The sequence below is a fragment of the Suillus discolor genome, assembly GCF_016758755.1.
Source record: "Suillus discolor strain FC423 chromosome Unknown F5147scaffold_15, whole genome shotgun sequence".
Classification (NCBI taxonomy): domain Eukaryota; kingdom Fungi; phylum Basidiomycota; class Agaricomycetes; order Boletales; family Suillaceae; genus Suillus; species Suillus discolor.
Genome location: NW_024541262.1, coordinates 567,070 through 585,820, shown reverse-complemented (window position 1 = coordinate 585,820; position 18,751 = coordinate 567,070). Strand labels below are relative to the sequence as shown.

Here is an 18,751-nt window from a genome sequence, read left to right as displayed (position 1 = left end):
ATCATCCTGGACATCAGCATCGTCTCAAGGGTGCCACCACCAGCACCGTCTCTCAATGCCAGCACCATCAGCACCATCAGCACCGTCTCTCAACTCCAGCACCATCAGCACCATTGTAGAGATACAACAATCGCTGGGCACTACATGAAGTAAGTAGCCAGCAATATAAAATGTGTTGTGGTCGTGCACAGCCTAGTCTGCTATACTTGCAAGACAAGTGCATTTGACCTGAGGGGTTAGCTATTGGATTGGTCTGTAGTTAGTGAAATGATAAAACGGTCAAAAGTCCGAGCGCGGGAAACAAAGTCCGAAGGTATATCTACGATGTCCGATGCCAAAGCGTCGGGTCCGATGTTTTCGGGTTTTGGGTTTAGCGGGTTTTGGGTGTGGGTTTAGCGGGTTAGCGGGAACGGCGATAGCAAACGTCGGGAAAGCGAGCGGTATGCGGATATATGATAACGACGGGTATTTCAGATAGAAAGAGCGGTAATATTCGCAATGTCAACTAAGAACTATGAAATATCGGGTTTGACCACTAAGTATCGGGAAACGGCTCCCTACTACTTGGATAATGAAAATACTCGTAGTCAGTCCAATATATATATAAGTACGTAGAAATCCAGAAGGCCGTAGGCGAAAGTAGCGGCCGACGATTTTGGGTCTGAAGTACATGTAAATAAACACGAGGCGCTGCGGATGATGGGAAAACATGTAATAGCACTTGCTACGACATGAGTAATGTGTGAAATAATCAACTACTCACCTAGTGGGGCTAGCAAGACAAGACGGGACACGGATAGGACAAGAGTGCAGGAAAATATTGGGTCCGATGCGGCTGAAACATCGGGTCCGCTAGTCAAAGTGTCGGGTTTGCGTCGGGTTGTGCGGGTTACATCGGATAGTGACGGGCATTGAACGTGTATTGGGAAATCAGTGAATACGAGCCTAGCGCGAGCTCGAGTGCTACACCGTCTCCCAAGGGAGCTACCACCAGCATCATCTCTCAACACCAGCACCACCAGCGCCATCTCTCAAGGGCGCCAGCACCAGCACTGTCTCTCAGTGCCAGCACCATCAGCACTGTCTCTCAAGTGCACTCATTGTTGCCGTGCTACCTATCATTCATGATGGGGGCATCATCAAAGCATATCACAGGGCTGTCGAAGTCCACCATCAAACATGGTTTTAGATGCTCAATTTGAACAAGGGATGTATTGAAGGTGGGGCGGCAAAACCAATGGAGGGAGGATGCAAATTCAAAGTGGCAATCATGCGTACAAGGTACTGTAACTATTTTCTTGCATGATGTCTTTCTCAGTTCTGCAGAGATGTTGGTTAGGGATTGTGAGGCTGTTGAGATGATGCTAGTTGACCTCGATGTCAACATTGAACACACGCCACACACTGCACCTCCTGGTGAGGAGGGAGTGTTACACACTCAAATAGATCTGTTAGGCGGAGCCCTAAGAGGGGCGTCGTCCGCTAACGTTCGTGACGTAACCGGAAGGATCCGGTATAGCAAGTGATACTGGCGATGGTGAGTCAGCAGTGATCACAGTACGTGCGTGTCATGTGACTTCTGAGACGGATGTCTTGGAAGTCGCTCAAGGTCAGGACTGTCTTGTCTGGACGATGAGGTCGATTGAGGTAGACTTAGTCGCGATGAGCAACTAAGAAAAGATACTAGAGACTGAAGCCAAAGGGGCGTTCAGAGGGAAGTATGTTCCAGGGAAGATTGAGTAGATTCAAGTTAAGGAATCTAGTACAGGGTGACCGACTACTTATACTAAGTGGAGAGGGTTAAGGGCAAGGCTACCGCACAGTAGGTAAGGGTAAAGGGGAAACGAGAATGGTATAGGTGCGTTGGCAACAGAGCCGGATTAGTGATGGGTGGTCGAATATGGAATGAGACCGAGAAACGTTGGAATGGACCAACGGTAAGAATACAACGTGCGGGAATCCGCAGTCAGAAGGAACGGAAAGCGGAAAGCCACATTGGTGGCACGAGTCAGACCGAGTCATAGGTGCGGGACCACATTGGTGGTCGAATTAGAGGAGGAACGTGCGTGCACGTGCATAGAGGCGGGCAATGCGAGGGACGGGAACGGTCCCGAGGATCCGGTCAATGGAAAGTCGGTAAAGGAGGACGAGCCGGTAGATGGTGAGGGCGAGGATGAAGGGAAAATGATAGGGGGGCCACGTGACCGATGTTACTTGTAACAGGGAGGAGATCTTAGCCATGAAGGTGGGGAGCATGAAGCCTTCGAAGGACTAGCTCAGAAAATCGCAGATCTCTCTGGCTTGTAAGTTTTTTTTACATTTGCCAATACAAATGTGTTGATGCATGCTAGCCACTATGTGGATCTGCGCACATGCAAGGACTGTATCGACGTCCAGAATGCAAATTGGAATATTCAGATGGACTGTCTTGTCCATGCTTACTTAGAATATTGCACGCGGGATTGTGGCGACGGCATGCCATGTCTTTCAAGCGAAGATGAACCAATATGTAATGATGCTGACAATGTATCCCTTGAGGATATCGAACTTGTTGATGTATTCAGTAAGTTTTTTTTTCACTTTATGAGATTCATATTCAATAATTCACAATATGCAGGTCTAAGACGCACTTCTCTGCGGCCTCAAAGCTTCCACAAGTTCCCAAATGAAAGTCTTATATACCACGGATTCCTGGGCTGCTCTCCCTTCACCCAACCATCACAATTTCCCTCTGCACGCTTGCAGCATATCGACAATCTCATAGGACCTGCCCTCAGTTTAGCATTCAAGCGCAATGCAAAGCCTTGTGTCACCTGCATGATGTATGAACATTCAATATAACAATATTGTCTGCATCAATTACATGTTGCTTTTCATAGATTCTGTACCGACCATATTTCAACACACAATTTTTGGATGTGTTTGACATTTACCTTGAGATCTTATACCATGTCGGTGACTGTATCATTAAAGCAGAGCTGAAGCATGATACACCCAACTGGCACCTTCTAAACTTGTGTCTGTGTTGCTTCTACAAACTAGAGGGTGAAGATAACCTAGCATTTGAGTGGCTTGCCACTATCGACGGCAATAATAGCTTGAAAAGATGGTTGGCATCTATGTATAGCACAAGTCCATGCGATGATTCACAGACATGTCATTCTGACTATTGGCTCAGTCGTGTAAAGGTCGATGAATTTAAGAACAGTGTTCAAACACAATCAGTGAGTTTAGCTAAATTCAATTTTACGAGACTAATCGTTCAAACTCAAAGGGTCCTAATGACGATAACTGGGGCGATGTCGTACAGCCAGAGTCAGGATCCTTCCATTGTGTTGACTGTTGGTGCAATGCAGGTCCAGACCAACATAAATGCATGTTTTCGGTCTTTGATGAAACTGGAATCTTTATTGCAGCTTGTCGTCACTGGTTCATCCTTTTAGCCTGTGATATGGTGAAGAGTGGAGAACTGTTCATACACCTTTGACATTGTTGTCATCCATGCTAACATATTATTAAGTGCAAAATACCCTTTGGCCATTATAGATCATCTTCTCAATATTTACGGCAAGAATGGTGGAATCACGTATGACATTGGCTGCGCATTTTCCAAAACACTTTGAAACAGTAGTCTGGGACCCTGTGCACAAGAACTCAATCTATGGATGATGGTTGGGGCCTTTTATGGCCATGTGCACAACCGAAGGTGCCAAATTGATTGGCACCCAGTGTACATCGATGGTACTGGCCACACGGAGGGCGAAGGCTGTGAACATATATTTTCATCCTCAAACGAGCTTGCATGCAATACTCGCCATGCTAGTCCATTTCACTGGCATCAGACAATCGAACAGCACTTCTCCTTTTGGGATGAAGACAAGTATGCGGCCCTTAGTAAGTTATCTCTTTGACAGTTGGAGCCAATTCTAACTTGATATGTAGGCACATTTTTATGCAATCACTACCGAGAAGCTCTGACAGTTATTCACACTCTTACTGCTGAACTTTCTGCCCTCAAAGACACTCTCGATCTTACAGATGCAGACTTCCTTCGTTTTCATGAGCAAGAACACTCATATCTGGATGGTTTGAAAGAGCTGCCAGTCAAAGATAAAATCAGTGTTCGGTATGTTCAATCTCTTGATGAAGTTGCAGAGCGACAGTAAGCTATTTAGTCAGTTTAGTACTAATTTGGTTGCTCATGACATAAACAGAATGGAGTGGAACTCAGTGTGAGAAGCTGCTAATCGTGCTCTCATGGAAATTCATGTTGGAGGTTTTCAGGAAATGCACGTCGCTCTCAACCAAGCTCGGGTCTGTGTTGATGGAGCTTATTCAAAGCTTCAGAATGTGGAAGTGATGGCCTCACACTTGGAAATCCAACTCGGAATCGATAAACAGTGGGAGATTGGAAGTGAACCCTACAACCATTTTTGTCAAGAAGCTTCACTACTAAAATATTGTACAGTACTTGATGAACTCAAATGGCTTGTTGTGATGCATTTATTCGAGCTGTCAAAGCTCTCACTTTCAGGAACAGGTAAATTTAGTCGTTTTGCAAGAGTGTTGATTCCCATTTTTTTTAAATTAGGCTACAAACTACGCCAACAGATTGGCAAAGCTTTACAACGATGTTCAGAGGCAATATGCAATGCACTGAACCAGTACAATACTCAAGCTGCTGCTCTGATCCCTCTGTGACTGCTGCTGTTGTAGAAAAATGTTGTCGAGTATAGCTTTCTGGGCAAGTTTGATCTTTTGCATCACTCTTGTTCTGATGTCCGCACTTCAGATTGGACTAAACCCGCTTATCGTGAAGCTATGGTGAAGTACTTTAAGATCCAACGTGCTCATGAAGAAATCCAGAGGTTAAATATTGAAATTCGCCGGCTGTGTACAGCCATACATGACAAGGAGCTCAAGGTGAATGCCACCATCAATACTCTTCTCATATCAGACCGGCCAGTTGCACTCGAGCTGCAATATCAGTAGCAAAAATGTGCTGCTGTCAATGCGGTACACCTGTTTAGATTAGATCAAATCACATCACAGGCAAGCTTTTCTGAACAACAAGGAATCAGCATTCGACTCTGAGGTGTGTCAACATTGTTAAGTCATGGTGCATCTCCTGCTCTCCATTATTTGAATTGACATATCTCGCTACTATGCAGAAATATCTCCTGTTATCCGCACCAGCAACAATCATGATGCGGAGTAGAGGGCAGCTGCTCTCACATCAGAACAGAGCAGTGGGGATATCCTTGAGTATGAAGAGCAAGCTCAGACTATAGAAGATTTCGCTCATTTTTTGGTTTCTGTTGTGGGCTGACTGTTACTGCCACTTTGTGTCTGATAGATCATAGTTTGTACCCCTGATGTTTTCTATACTTCTGAATAATATTATCATAACTTGAACAATACATGGGTGATGTACGACTGGTTCTGGTTTATTAAGAGATGGGTGCTATATCTTGAGACTGTGGTCATACAGTATCTGGGAGAAATCATAAGGTATGTATTCCTGTCTACATATCATCTGCTACTACCTATGAGATATGCCAGTGCACTTGCAAGGCTGTGGCAGTGTCAGTGGGTGCTATATCTTGAGACTGTGGTCATACAGTATCTGGGAGAAATGATAAGGTATGTATTCCCTTCTACATATCATCTGCTACTACTACCTACAAGATATGCCAGTGCCCTTGCCAGGCTGCGGCAGTGTTAGTGGGTGCTATATCTTGAGACCGTGGTCATACAGTATCTGGGAGGAGATCCAAGGTATGAAATCTAGTTCTCGACTGATTCCATATTGCTAATCGGTTAAGGCCTCAATAATTTTATTACCACACGTCTCAAAGCCTCCTCTCACTGGCAATGCTTCAACCAACCAACCATGGTTCATTCTGTAAATTTGCCCTCCTCAACTCCCACTAGTAGGGGAAGGAAAAACACAACTGGTCAACCTCATGCAGAATCACCAACAATCACTGCAATTGCTGCAGAGATGCCAGTGCAGGTGTACATACAACCTCGTTTCTCAATGACAAGCTTAGCAGCATTACATTCAAGTCCATTCACTCAAGGTTTCAGTAATGCAGAATGACAATCAGCAGCTCATGCACTACTCAGACACGATGCCCACGTTGATGGCACGCACTTTCATACCTGGAAGCCTGGTGGCCTCCATCCATCAAACATCACCTTAAATTCACACACAACATCAGATGAATGGTCCATCACACAAGAAGATTTCATGAACCAAACATTACAAGATGTGTTTGATGCGGTGGGTTTTTGTTGTTTTCATCTTTGTAAACTAACAATATAAATGACCATGACTAGATCACTATGCAAGACCGTCTTGATGGCAGAATTTCCATTATCATGCATTGCGCTGGCTCTGAAGCCCCAGGAGCACTGTCCCCCGAACACTTTACGATTGACCTCTACATTATGCCACACAAATATCATGAAGTGCCAGAGCGTATCGGAGGAGATTTATCGACCTTGGTGCAGGCTTTCAGTGAGAAATTTGTAGTCCCCCACCTGCAGTGATTTGCAGAACATTGTCACATTGAAGGCATCATCTCTCCCTGGCACTGTAAGTTGAAATTTCTCTAGATTCACATTTGTAAGCTCACACATTTTCATATCTTAAGACCCAGCGGGTCAGGTGAATCCGTCTGGACCAATGTTTTTACCTGCACCCTTGATGGCTACAGGTGCACATATCCAATGTTCAGCACTCCCTCCCAAACAGTTCAAATGTGATTTTGAAGTCGGTAACAAGGCACTCTCGGCTGCCGTTCAAATCGGTCAACCTCTGGCAAAAAATATTTCAGACTGGACTTCTGTTCGCACTTCGCCTAGCGACAGCACACCTGAGATTCGCCAGCACCGTGATGCTGATGCATTTCTCCTCAAGCATGTAGCTAAATCTGGGACTGCAACTGGCACAGCAGTTACTGGCACATCAGTTTTTGGTACTAATGGGATAAATTTGACAGGTACAGCAGCATCTTTGGGGGCCCCGTTGATTAGTATTGGTCCACACACTGATACCATTCTTGATCGGTTCGGTTTTGATGATCGGGTGCTTCTGAACCTTCATCAACTTATTGGCTCTGTTCGCAGTAGCTGCTGGGAGGCTGTGCTTCGGTCTCTGAAGTGGAACTTGACTTATGAGCAGGCATCAAACCTGAGTAGATTGCTCCATTCTGATCTTTTCAGTGGCAATCAATCTAGGCTCATGGATGCTAAGTTATTTCGATTCAAAATTACAGCTGTTTTCAAAAATATGCGGAATCGCAAAAGTTGAAACTCGCGCATCGGAAATGCTCGGCCAGGACCCCGTAAGCACTTGAGGCAATACAGTGCGCTGTCAGCGCTGAACATTGAATGCTGACTGTCATAGTTAGTATGCCACCACGCACTGTTTCAGCAGACTTGAAAGCTCGAATTCCTATTCTATGTCGACGTGGGCATTCTGTCAAGCATATATGCCATCTGCTTGGGGTCAAGAAAACTCTCATATATAAAGTCTTACAACTTTTTCCCTTAGTTTCACAGTACCACTGCAGCAATCAAGGCCAGCGTCGCAGCCTCACTGTCAATGACATCGGATTCATTACAACCATCCTTCGTCATCGTCCCACCATCTATCTTGATGAGCTACAACATGAACTGCGCTCTTGCCGTGGTGTGTTTGTGTCCATACCAACACTTTTTCGCACATTTCGTCAGCTGCATGTCAATCGCAAGTGTATTTCGGCATATGCTCTTGAAAGGAACGAGGAACTATGTGCCATTTTCATGAATAGTATTGCTGAGATAGCACCTGACCCGGAAATGTTGATGTTCGGAGATGAGGCTGCAAAAGATGAAAGAACAATCATTTGACACCATGGGAGATCAAAAATTGGCACAAGGTACATCAAACTTTGCTTCTATTGGTATGTAATGACCATTTTGTCCAAGGTGTGTCCAAAGGAAATGTTTCGTGCAAGGCAAACACTACTAAATCCTGCCAATCCTGACTCTTGATGGGATCATTGCCTATGACATTATCGAAGGACCAGTCACGAGTGAGCGCTTTGTCCAATTCCTGCGTGAACATGTGGTAAGTCTCGTGAACGTGATATAGATTTTAAGTTGACTGATTGTTCACTATAGCTGCCTTTAACTAATCCATACCCTGGGCCGCGCAGTGTACTAGTCTTAGACAATTGTTGCATTCACCATAGTGATGAAGTCTGTCGTCTTGTTGAGGAAGAAGCCTTGTGCAAGCTTGTATTTTTGCCTCCATACTTGGTTGACTATAACCCTATTGAACAAGCCTTTTCGTCTATCAAGGCTTATTTATGATGCCATTTCGAGGACAAGTCTTTGATAAGCATAGTATGAGCATGCCAAGGCATCACACCTGACAAGGCAGAAGGATATTTCTGTGCTTCAGGATACATTGCATAGTTGTTCCACTGTGTTGTAGTTCTAAATAAAAGAATCTTCTACATCTTCACGATCACCCTCGGACTCGAACGTGTACCCTGGAGGGAAGATAACCCAACTCTGCCTGTTTTCGCAGAAGTAATAAAGATCATAGTCGAGTTCTGGTTGCTTGTCTGACTGCTCATCAGACTGCATAACGATGATGAGTTGAGATATAACTACACACCAGGTGCACGTTCATCACATTTCATACAACTTCCACTGATGCATGCTCGTCCCCCATCATGGTATCTCCTCTCATACTGGAATTTCTTCAATTCAGAAACATTTGACTCAGAGGTATCACTGCGTTGATGTTGTAGAGATACAACAATTGCTGAGCACTACACAAAGTAAGTAGCCAGCAATATAAAAATGTGTTGTGGTCGTGCACAGCCTAGTCTGCTATACTTGCAAGACAAGTGCGTTCGACCCGAGGGGTTTGCTGTATGGAATGGTCTGTAGTCAGTGAAACAATAAATGGTCAAAAGTCCGAGCGTGAGAAACAAAGTCCAAGGGTATATCTACGATGTCCGATGCCAAAGTGTCGGGTCCGATGTTTTTGGGTTTTGGGTTAGCAGGTTTTGGGTTCGGTTTTAGCGGGTTAGCGGAAATGGCGATAGTGAATGTCGGGAAAGTGAGTGGTATGTGGATATATGATAACAACGGGTATTTCGTATAGAAAGAGCGGTAATATTCGCAATGTCAACTAAGAACTACAAAATATTGGGTTTGACCACAAGGTATCGGAAAACAGCTCCCTACTACTTGGATAATGATAATACTCATAGTCCGTCCAATATATATGTAAGTATGTAGAAATCCGGAACCCTATAGGCGAACATAGCAGCCGACGATTTCGGGTCCGAAGTACATGTAAACTAACATGAGGCACTGCGGATGATGGGAAAACATGTAATAGCGCTTGCTACGACGTGAGTAATGTGTGAAATAATCAACTACGCACCTAGTGGGGCTAGCAAGACAGGACAGGACACGGATAGGACAAGTGCACAGGAAAATATTGGGTCCGATGCGGCCGAAACGTCAGGTCTGCTAGTCAAAGCATCAGGTTTGCGTTGGGTTGTGCGGGTTACATTGGAAGGTGACGGGCATTGAACTTGTATCAGAAATCAGTGAATACGAGCCTAGCGCAAGCTCGAGTGCTACATCTCCTAGGAGCTTTGAATACTGACTGTCCTCAGTCAGCAGTATGCGGGAAGACTTCTCCAAATCTGCGGGTTTCAAAGGTCACATGACTGCGGGTAATGCGGCCGAAGCTTTCTCGCAATTTTTCCATATAACCCGATCCCTTGACAACGGCGCTTCTCTTCTTTTCATTCTTTCCCCCCTCATCATCTTTCACTATGGCATCTCCCTTTGACACTGTGCAAGTCTTAACTCCTGAGGCCAAAGCCCTAATTCACGGATTTTCGGAACTCTGACAAAAGATGGATGTGGAAGGCAAATGTGCGCCAGACAACAAGCCGGATTTACTGATAGAAAAGGAGGACTGGTGCAGGAGATGGAATAAAATCTCAGTACATCAGATCCACTTTGATTTTCAGGTGTCCGCACTAATTTCCAAAGGTTGATATTTCGGTAATCATGCAAACTGCGTCGGATAGGGGCGTTGCGCTAGTGCTATCTGCGGAGGAGATCACTAAGGGTAAGGAGCTGACTAAGCTCCATGACCACTTTGTGGAACAGCTTCAAATTGTCAAGGATGTGGCCGCTTGTCAGGCTGTAACTCAAAGTGCACCGGCGGATGTTTCGATGGATGGTGAGGGTGAAGAAGAAGAAGAAGTGGACGAAGAATCCGAAGTTCTGATGAAGCGGCCAATGTGGCTCCGCAAGTCAAAGCAACCTGCGCCGAAGGTAAGTCCAAAATTTTTGTGTTTGACTTAGGCTAAATCTTTCAGGATGATGAATCCAATGACAGGATTGTCATTCATGATCCTCCTTGTGAATGTTGCGGTAAGCGCAATGCGGAGTGCGTCGGACCTGAAGGTCTCGGATGTATGGAGTGCCGGAATGCTAAACAAGTGTGTTCCTATTCTCGCTCTGGTGAGTCTGTCTCTTTTTCGCATTTTCCGATGTTTTGACGTTTTTGTACTTAGGGCGTGCCAAAGGCAAAGCATCTGTGCGTCGGCCGATGGCGGCTTCTAAAGTCGTGTCTTTGCGCAGATCTGAACCTCCAATTACAATTTCCAAAGGTGAAGACATGCCTTCCGCCTCGTGCATTTCGAAGGCAAAACCGGTTGTGAGTCTTCCGACTCGGAAGAGGAAGTTGGTGGATGTAGAGGAAGAGGATTTTGCACTTGCGGATTCGGGTTTGCGGGGAGATGACTTGGTGATGGCGGGTAAGCTTCAGAGTGTCTATGCGAAGTTTCGCACTATCCAGGGGCTGATGTCTGATCTTGCGAATGATCTGGACATGATGCGGGCGCATGTTAACAAGAAGGCGCGTTACTGAATACTTTTGTTTTTCAACATCTTTCTGCACTTTTGTACTACCACCTAGCATTTCCATAGCTGTACAATGTATCCGATGCGTTTCTGAATGTCAAAGCATGATGTCCGATAATGTATTCCGATGTCCGAAGGTCAAAGCATCGGGTCCGATGTGATGTCCAAAATTTCCGATTTCGTCCTGTGTCCCCTGTGTCCGTGTTGTAGAAAGTATGCTCAGCATTGGGGAACAACAACTTATATTAGTGCGCTTGAAGTACCTGTAGAAAGTACGCTAAAGTTCAAGTAAGTATGAAGCTGCATGCAAGAAAGACAAGATGCACACCTCAGCATTGGGGAACAACAACTGAGGTGCGCGAGCAACGAGGCAAGATACTTATGCGAGGAAAGATGGAGCTTGAATACAATAAGAAGTAACAGCCATGTGATATGAAGCAGTAGCCATATGGTATGAAGTGGCGAAGGTTGCATCCCAGACTCTATCATAATGTTAATCAGTCTGGAAGAAGGAAAACGATCACAAACAAATGACACAGATTCTTCAACACACCCCCTCAACCCGCCATGAGAGACAGACCAAAGCGATGAGCCACGAATGTGGGACGCGGAAGCACTTTGGTAAAAATATCAGCACTGTTGCAATGAGTGGAAACCCAGATAGGTAAGAAGGTGCTGGCCTCGATGTGCTTCCTGATGAAATAGTAGCGTAAGTTGATGTGTTTTGTCCTGGTGTGATTAGCGGCTTCTGCAGACAGTGCAATGGCACCCATGTTGTTGGCATAGAGTTTGAGAGGAAGAGTAAAGGCGATCTTCAACCATTCGCAAAAGGACTTGATCCAGAGTCCATCCTGGATCGCCCCCATCAACACCATATACTCTGACTCCACCGAGGACAACACTTGGGTTGTCTGCTTCTTTGCTGCGTGCGAGATAGGACCGCCATGATAATACCAAACATATCCAGTAATGGAGATGCGATCCTCAGGGGAAGTTGCCCAATCTGCATCACTGAATCCATGGATGGTAGTGTCTGCATTTCTCCCTCTGTAGTGCACACGATAGGACAGAGTCCCGGAGAGATAACGAAGTACACACTTTGCAGCAGCGTAATGACGAAGTTTGGGGTTGGAATTATGTTGGGATAGCTTCATGATGGCAAGGGCAATGTCAGGACGGGTATACATTGTGAGGTAAAGTAATTCTCCGATGAGCTTACAATACTCAGATTGGAGATTGGCAATATGAGGGTGGACATCTGTGTCTTGTCCGAAAGGAAATACTGGGTCCATTGGCAGTGAGACCGGATTGCTGTGACGAAGACCATGTTCTTTGAGGAGATAAACTATATAGTCTTGTTGATGCATCCACAGCTCTCACGTAGTGTGTGAGCAAACATACTGCACACTGAGATGCTTGACAACTGGTCCTAAGTCTGCAATGCCGAAGTGTTCCGCAATATGACCCTTAATCCAATCAAGGAACTTCCAATTATTACAGCCTGTGAGACTGTCATCGATGTGCCATGTGATGATGCAGATGACATGCACCCCCTTGCTGTTGATCTGGTCATACATGAAGATGGCGTAGTCGGCTTCGCAACAGAGGAATCCTAAACGTGTGAGGACAGCACATAAGAGCTCGTACCAGTCATATGCGGCTTGCTTTAGTCCATACAGTGAAGATAAGAGGTGGCACACCAGGCTTGATCCACGTTTGAAGCCGGGCGGTTGGCGCATGTACATGTCCTCGCATAACTTGCCCCATAGGAAGGCGCATTTCGCATCAAAGCTGTCGATCTCCCAGTCATGGGCTGCAGCATGTGCAGAGAGGAGTTGGATAGAGGATGGTCTTGCAACAGGTGCGAATGTCTTGCCAAAATCAATACCCAGTACCTGCGAGAATCCTTGCGCCACTAGACGGGCTTTGTGGACAGGCCCACCTTTCTCATCTTCTTTGAACTCTAAGACCCATCTGCATCCTATCGCCCTACATCCCTCTAGAAGCTCCTTTAGCTCGTAGACACCCATCTCTGACATTAAATTGATTTCCTTGCACATGGCGTTGAGCCAGTTGTCACGATCCGAACGTTGCATCGCTTCGTTGAAGGTGGAAGGTGGGATTTTCATGTTGTAGTCTGCAGTGAGTGGGTTATGACGAGTATCACTACGAATGGTGACACATGCAAATTCAGTGGCGATGAGATCAGCAAGTACATGGGGATATCCGACTTCATCCTTGTCTGGGACGATGGCGTCAGGGTCTGAGTCAGCGGTGACATCATTGGAGGGGACAGGCACGACGTTCACCCCCTCAAGCGGCACCCCTTGGATGTGCGCTTGTCGTAACTCACGCTGACAGGCCAATCGATCACGGTCAGAAACCAATTGCTCCTGGAAGATCTGTCCACGCGCAGTGGGCAGGCGCACACATTCTGAGCGACATGTTGTGGTAGGCAATGGTGCAGGTGCGTGAGCAGTCGGTAAGGAGGCAGGGGGAGGAGTAGTGGGAGCCACATCTTCATTGTCGGAGTCATCGTTGTCTGTAGGGAAAGGTCTGCCAGAGAACGTTTCGTCAAAAATGACATCACAGGAGTTGAAGAAGGTGCCTGTCGCCTTATCCCTACAGCGCCATGTGCGTCCACCCGGGACATAACCCATGAAGTAAGCTTCGCGTGATTTGGGACCCAGCTTCTCCTGGAGTTCAGAGGGAATACGTGCAAAGCAGCATGCACTGAAGACGCGAATATGAGAAAGATTGGGCTTAGCGTTATGTAGCATTTCATAGGGTGTTTTCCCACTAGGCAGCACACGAGACTCAGTACGATTAAACAGGTATGCTGCGGTTAGAGCTGCTTCCCCCCATAGGTTGCGTGGGAGGCGTGCGTGATTTAGCATAGCATACATCCATGCTTCAATTGTGCGAAGGACACGTTCGGCTCTCCCATTTTGCTGATGTGAGTATGGTGCGGAGAGCTGTTGCTCAATCCCAGCTGCTTGCAGTTCAGCGGTAAACGTGTCACTGAGGAATTCTCCCCGTTATCTGAGCGAAAGGCGACAACACGCAACCCAGAACGAGTTTCCCACCTCGCACGAATGTTCTTCCATGCGTCCAGGGCCTGGTCCTTGGTGGCCAAGAGCTGAAGGTCCAGTATTCTGGTGTGATCACCAAGGAAGATGATAAAGTAACGCTTATGGTGAGGAGTGACAACAGGAATGGGACCGCAAACATCGGAGTGGATTAACTTGAGGAAATGAGAGGCAGGGGGGAAAAGAGACATAGGATGAGGCTGACACGGGTGTTTGCCGATGATGCACAATTTGCAATGTGACATAGCTTCGTTGGAGTCTAAGGAAAAGCCGTGAGCAGTATGAGGGAGATGATGGACAGACTCTCCTCCGCTATGACCCATGCGAGCATGCCAGAGATCGTACGTCAGCGGAATGCATGCAAAAGCAGACACTTCTGATGGTTCAGCAACCAGAGGTGTCAGTTCTTGAGGAGGGATGAACTCAAGGTCCACATAGAAAAGACGTCCTGACATGGGAACTGCCCCAAGCGATGCTCCTTTGTACACAAGCTCACATCAAGCTGGCTCACCCCAAAAGTTACCTTCCCATCCTTTAGCTAACATCCATCCGACAGAGAGAAGGTTCAACATGGCCCCGGGTGCATGAAGGCAGTTTGAGAATTGTACCCTATGCCGGGAACCACCAATCTTGAGCCACACAACGCAATCACCACGGCCGGATGTGTGAAGCGACCCATGGTTCGCTGTTTTGACGATGACAGGATCCTGGGTAGAGTATGTCCAGAACATAGCATGGTCACTAACGAGAGTGCTGGTGGTGCCTGAGTCCAAAATGGTGGACAATGTGTGAGCGAGAGTTGAGGTGTCGGGGACCTCGTCGTGCAGCTGTTCAATGCTTGTGCATGACAGGTCATGCATGTGTGCAGCCAGTGCAGTTATGGCAGGTGGAGAGTCTGCTGGTGCTGTCGAGGGAGTGGGAGGTGCGGTTGATGTGACCACTGCTGTCTCTTTCTTCTTCCTTTGCCAGGGCGCCTGTCCTGCCATTCCTCCTCCTTCGCAAAAACAATGCTCCTTATTGTGATCTCCACGTCCGCACCCAGTCGTCAGGCAGAAGATACCTTGAGGGTTGTTCTTGTGTTTCCTCAAACCGGTAATGGAGTTGACATTGGAGGCGGAAGAGGTGGACGCAGAGTTGGCGTATTCAGATCCAGGGCCGGGTGCACCAATGGAATGAGTGTTGACCATGCGCACAGCCTCTGCAGTGATTTGTGCCGTGCAGCTCTCAAATGTGAGACTGTTAGTCTGGAATGAAGCAGAAATGGGATTTCCACTGCTGAGTGCGGAACTGATGACAGTAGCCGAGAAGCTGTCGTGCATGCATTGCTCGAGCTGCGTGTGAAACAGCTGCCAAGCAGAGGATGTGGGCAGCCTGGAAAGGAGATTGAAAACGGCTTCCTCGTCAGAATAGGTAGCCCCCATGCCAATAAGATAATCATGGCAACTGATATGCTGACTGACGTAGTTGCTCGCATTGTGTGCGTCTTTCATGCGAAGTACCTGAATCCGCCTGCGAATGACAAATTGGGAGCTGACGTTGTTACGATGGAAGTGATCTTTGAGGATCTTTCATGCTTCATGCGCTGTGACTGATGTGTTACGAGGAATGAGGAGGTGGATGCTTGGTGCGAGTTTACAGAGGATGATGGTCTTGGCCTTGGAGTCATTGATGAGCCAGGCTCGGATGGCTGCCTTCTCGGCATCGGTAGGAGTTGCCGGAACAGCCGCTACAGGCAGGACCGATGCCACTCCAAGAATGTCACCCGGGCCTGCATTCTTGGTGACATGACACCAGAGATTGTTGTTTGTTAAGACGAGCTGCGCCTGCGTCTCCCAGGGAATGTAATTGTCTGCTCCCATCAGTTCTGGTATGTGGTCATACTTTCCCATTGTTGGTGTGACACGCCAGAGTGAATTTGAGCAGAGGAAGAGAAAGATTGAGTTGCTCCAACAAGAGGGAGTCCGTATATTTCCGGTTTCTGTGTCGCTTAGGACACAGGGCTCATAACCTGTAGAAAGTACGCTCAGCATTGGGGAACAACAACTTATATTAGTGCGCTCGAAGTACCTGTAGAAAGTACGCTAAAGTTCAAGTAAGTATGAAGCTGCATGCAAGAAAGACAAGATGCGCACCTCAGCGTTGGGGAACAAAAACTGAGGTGCGCGAGCAATGAGGCAAGATACTTATGCGAGGAAGACGGAGCTTGAATACGATAAGAAGTAACAGCCATGTGATACGAAGCAGTAGCCATATGGTACAAAGTGGCAAAGGTTGCATCCCAGACTTTATCATAATGTTAATCAGTCTGGAAGAAGGACAACGATTGTTACGACAAATGGTTGTGTGCGACTAGGATAATCTAACAGCGACAACCACGACAGTGGTACCGAGTGCTGAGAGTCGTCGGCCTTTACAGACAAGCAAAGGTTGCGTACTCGAACGTAGCTCGTGGTGGTTAACGAGGGGTTACGCTGAGATGATAGCAGGGTTTACAGACAGTGAGAGGCGTCACTGAAGGTACGAGTCGATGTCGAGCAGGTAGCTTTAGCGGGACAAGGAGTTCAAGGGTAAACCTAGTAAGATTAAAGTAAGGAACGTCTACTGTTAATCTTCGACCTTATATAAGGCTACTCTTCGTATCTAAGCTCAGCCTAAAGCTGGGTTCTAATCTGCTTATCTACATGAGTCAGAGATAGGGTCCATGAGGCGGGCTTCTATCGTAGATAGGGTCCATGCGGTACCCTTCTATCAGTACATGAGGCAGCACGAGGCCTGCCTTCTATCTTGATAACATAAATAGGTCTTCTAGACCTATGTCGTCATGTGTTGTCACGTGCGGTCCAGACCGCTTATCTAAGCCGGCAGTTGCCGCTTATCGTCTATCATCATCTATCGTCATAGAGCTGGTGAGACTCCGGTATCGTCTATAGCCGTGCGGTGGCAGAGGGCTGTCTGCTGGCAGGGGACTCATGCCATGTTACTGTAACAACGATCACAAACAAATGACACAGATTCTCCAACACGTGTCTCGTGTCTCGATGCTAGGTCATCCCCACTAGGGTGTCTAATAAAAAACAATGAAAAACATAATTGTAAGTGCGAAATGAAATTTCGGATATCATGATCAAGGCAATACTAGGGGCGCAGATTACCATCTGACTTGACTTCTTCGTGCAACTTTTGACTTTCTTTCTTCGGACTTGCGGATTTTCGGGTTTTCTATGTAAATATAAGGTCGCGTGTGCGGGGTGTGGTTCGAAGATGAAAGCTACATAAATAGGGGTTATTAGCGCGTTTTTCGGGTCCGAAATGTCTGTGTACTATTAGTGTAAGTGCAGATATATGAGAATAGGAGTTTTCGGGTGATGAGAAATGAACACTGGTCAAAACCTGGGGTAAAACCTGCTATACTTGTATGAACATATGTGCGCATTTTTTGGATATCATATGACCCGAAATTTCGGGTGTCAGACTATAGCTTTTTCCTAAGGTAATGACGTCGTCGGCTTTCGTACTGATAAAACACGATCTGGGAATGCAATGGATGGGGGTATTGAAAGTGTTGGTAACCCGGATGATGGATTCAGATATTTCAGGTCCGATGTGATGGGTGACGGGAGGGTGAAACTATGACAGAAAACTGCGGGTGATAGGGGTATATCTTCGGGGTAACGGGAACATATGATTCGGGTGTTTCGGATGTTAACATGCAGACTTTCGGACATGGATTTTCGGACTGATACCTATACCAAAGAACATAACTGGTGAGCAATATAACAAAGAATGCTGTGGGAATGAGATTGTCAGTGCTTTCCGAAGAATGTGAAACAAGTTTGTGATCTAAAACTATGATGTTGATATCCAATATTTCGGAGAAATCGTCGGCCGATGTTTCGGGTATTTTGGGTACGTCATTTCCTAGGGGCTTTAGCTCTGAACCTAGTACGTCTGATGTTAGTGTTTCCATTTCAATAACTCCTACAAATAAATCCAAATGTTTCGTCAATAACTGAACTGATTTGAGAATCGGGTCTGATATTTTCGGGTTTTCAGATTCATCGGGTCCGTCGGGTCCGTGTTTTTTGGGTCAAGTGTACTGTCTTATGTCCTGTTCTGGGTAGTATGACAAAATTTCGTTAGCAAAATCCATCCAAGATGTTCCTACTGATTCTGGATAATCTGCCCATAGCTCCTTATTGTTGGATTGGTTATACCTGATAGCATACTGAATAAGCTGAGTGTCTGATAACTTGTTCTCTTGTCCTAGTCGGTCTACAGATTGCAGGAATGCGAAAATTGCATATGTGTCTCCGGTAAACCTGGGGGCTGAAATGTCAGTGCTAAATGGCATACCCAGGGCATCGCGTGAGATGTGCATAGCGTGGGAAAATATGTCGGGTCTGTCAGGTCCGAATTGCGGTGTGGGTACAACAATTCAGATGGCATATACGAACAATGTGTTGGGTCTTGTTTGCCTAAGCTGCTATGCTTGTAGTGACAAGTGCATTCGACCCTAAAGGGGAAGCAAGTGCAACAAGGATCTAGGGATTGGTGCAGAGGGTGCTGTTTGTCGGCCGACGTGAAGCGCAGGAAAGCGCGTGAGGCGCGAGCATGAGTACGGAGCGCGTTATGGAGCACTTGAGCGGTGCGAAGCGTGGGAGAAGCACGAGGTGGGTTTATAAGAGAGGTTCGTAATAGACGTTAAG

The 18,751-nt window shown here is 46.5% G+C and overlaps 6 protein-coding genes across 6 annotated transcripts; all 6 read left to right on the top strand.

Annotated features, from left to right (window-relative positions):
- Positions 1-2,475: 2,475 nt before the first annotated feature.
- F5147DRAFT_744590 (uncharacterized protein) lies at positions 2,476-3,623 on the top strand (the record flags this gene model as incomplete). Its single annotated transcript, XM_041439685.1, has 6 exons — positions 2,476-2,563; positions 2,618-2,671; positions 2,746-2,822; positions 2,880-3,224; positions 3,275-3,471; positions 3,521-3,623. The coding sequence occupies 6 exons, from the start codon at positions 2,476-2,478 to the stop codon at positions 3,621-3,623; spliced, it is 864 nt and encodes a 287-aa protein (XP_041295305.1).
- Positions 3,624-4,359: 736 nt separating this feature from the next.
- On the top strand, positions 4,360-4,992 carry F5147DRAFT_744589 (uncharacterized protein; the record flags this gene model as incomplete). Its single annotated transcript, XM_041439684.1, has 3 exons — positions 4,360-4,540; positions 4,592-4,697; positions 4,737-4,992. 3 exons carry the CDS (start codon positions 4,360-4,362, stop codon positions 4,990-4,992), a joined length of 543 nt encoding a protein of 180 aa, XP_041295304.1.
- Positions 4,993-6,103: 1,111 nt separating this feature from the next.
- Positions 6,104-6,555, top strand: F5147DRAFT_572524 (uncharacterized protein; the record flags this gene model as incomplete). The annotated part of the gene is made up of 2 exons (XM_041431093.1): positions 6,104-6,286; positions 6,343-6,555. Coding segments are annotated over 2 exons (396 nt in total), but the record flags the coding sequence as incomplete, so codon positions are not given.
- Positions 6,556-7,419: 864 nt separating this feature from the next.
- Positions 7,420-7,899, top strand: F5147DRAFT_572470 (uncharacterized protein; the record flags this gene model as incomplete). The annotated part of the gene is made up of 1 exon (XM_041431089.1): positions 7,420-7,899. The coding sequence occupies one exon, from the start codon at positions 7,420-7,422 to the stop codon at positions 7,897-7,899; it is 480 nt and encodes a 159-aa protein (XP_041295302.1).
- Positions 7,900-8,020: 121 nt separating this feature from the next.
- F5147DRAFT_527949 (uncharacterized protein) lies at positions 8,021-8,286 on the top strand (the record flags this gene model as incomplete). Its single annotated transcript, XM_041430035.1, has 2 exons — positions 8,021-8,116; positions 8,173-8,286. Coding segments are annotated over 2 exons (210 nt in total), but the record flags the coding sequence as incomplete, so codon positions are not given.
- A 1,809-nt stretch (positions 8,287-10,095) lies between these two features.
- On the top strand, positions 10,096-10,963 carry F5147DRAFT_771435 (uncharacterized protein; the record flags this gene model as incomplete). The annotated part of the gene is made up of 3 exons (XM_041441249.1): positions 10,096-10,365; positions 10,410-10,554; positions 10,608-10,963. 3 exons carry the CDS (start codon positions 10,096-10,098, stop codon positions 10,961-10,963), a joined length of 771 nt encoding a protein of 256 aa, XP_041295300.1.
- Between the last annotated feature and the right edge of the window lie 7,788 nt (positions 10,964-18,751).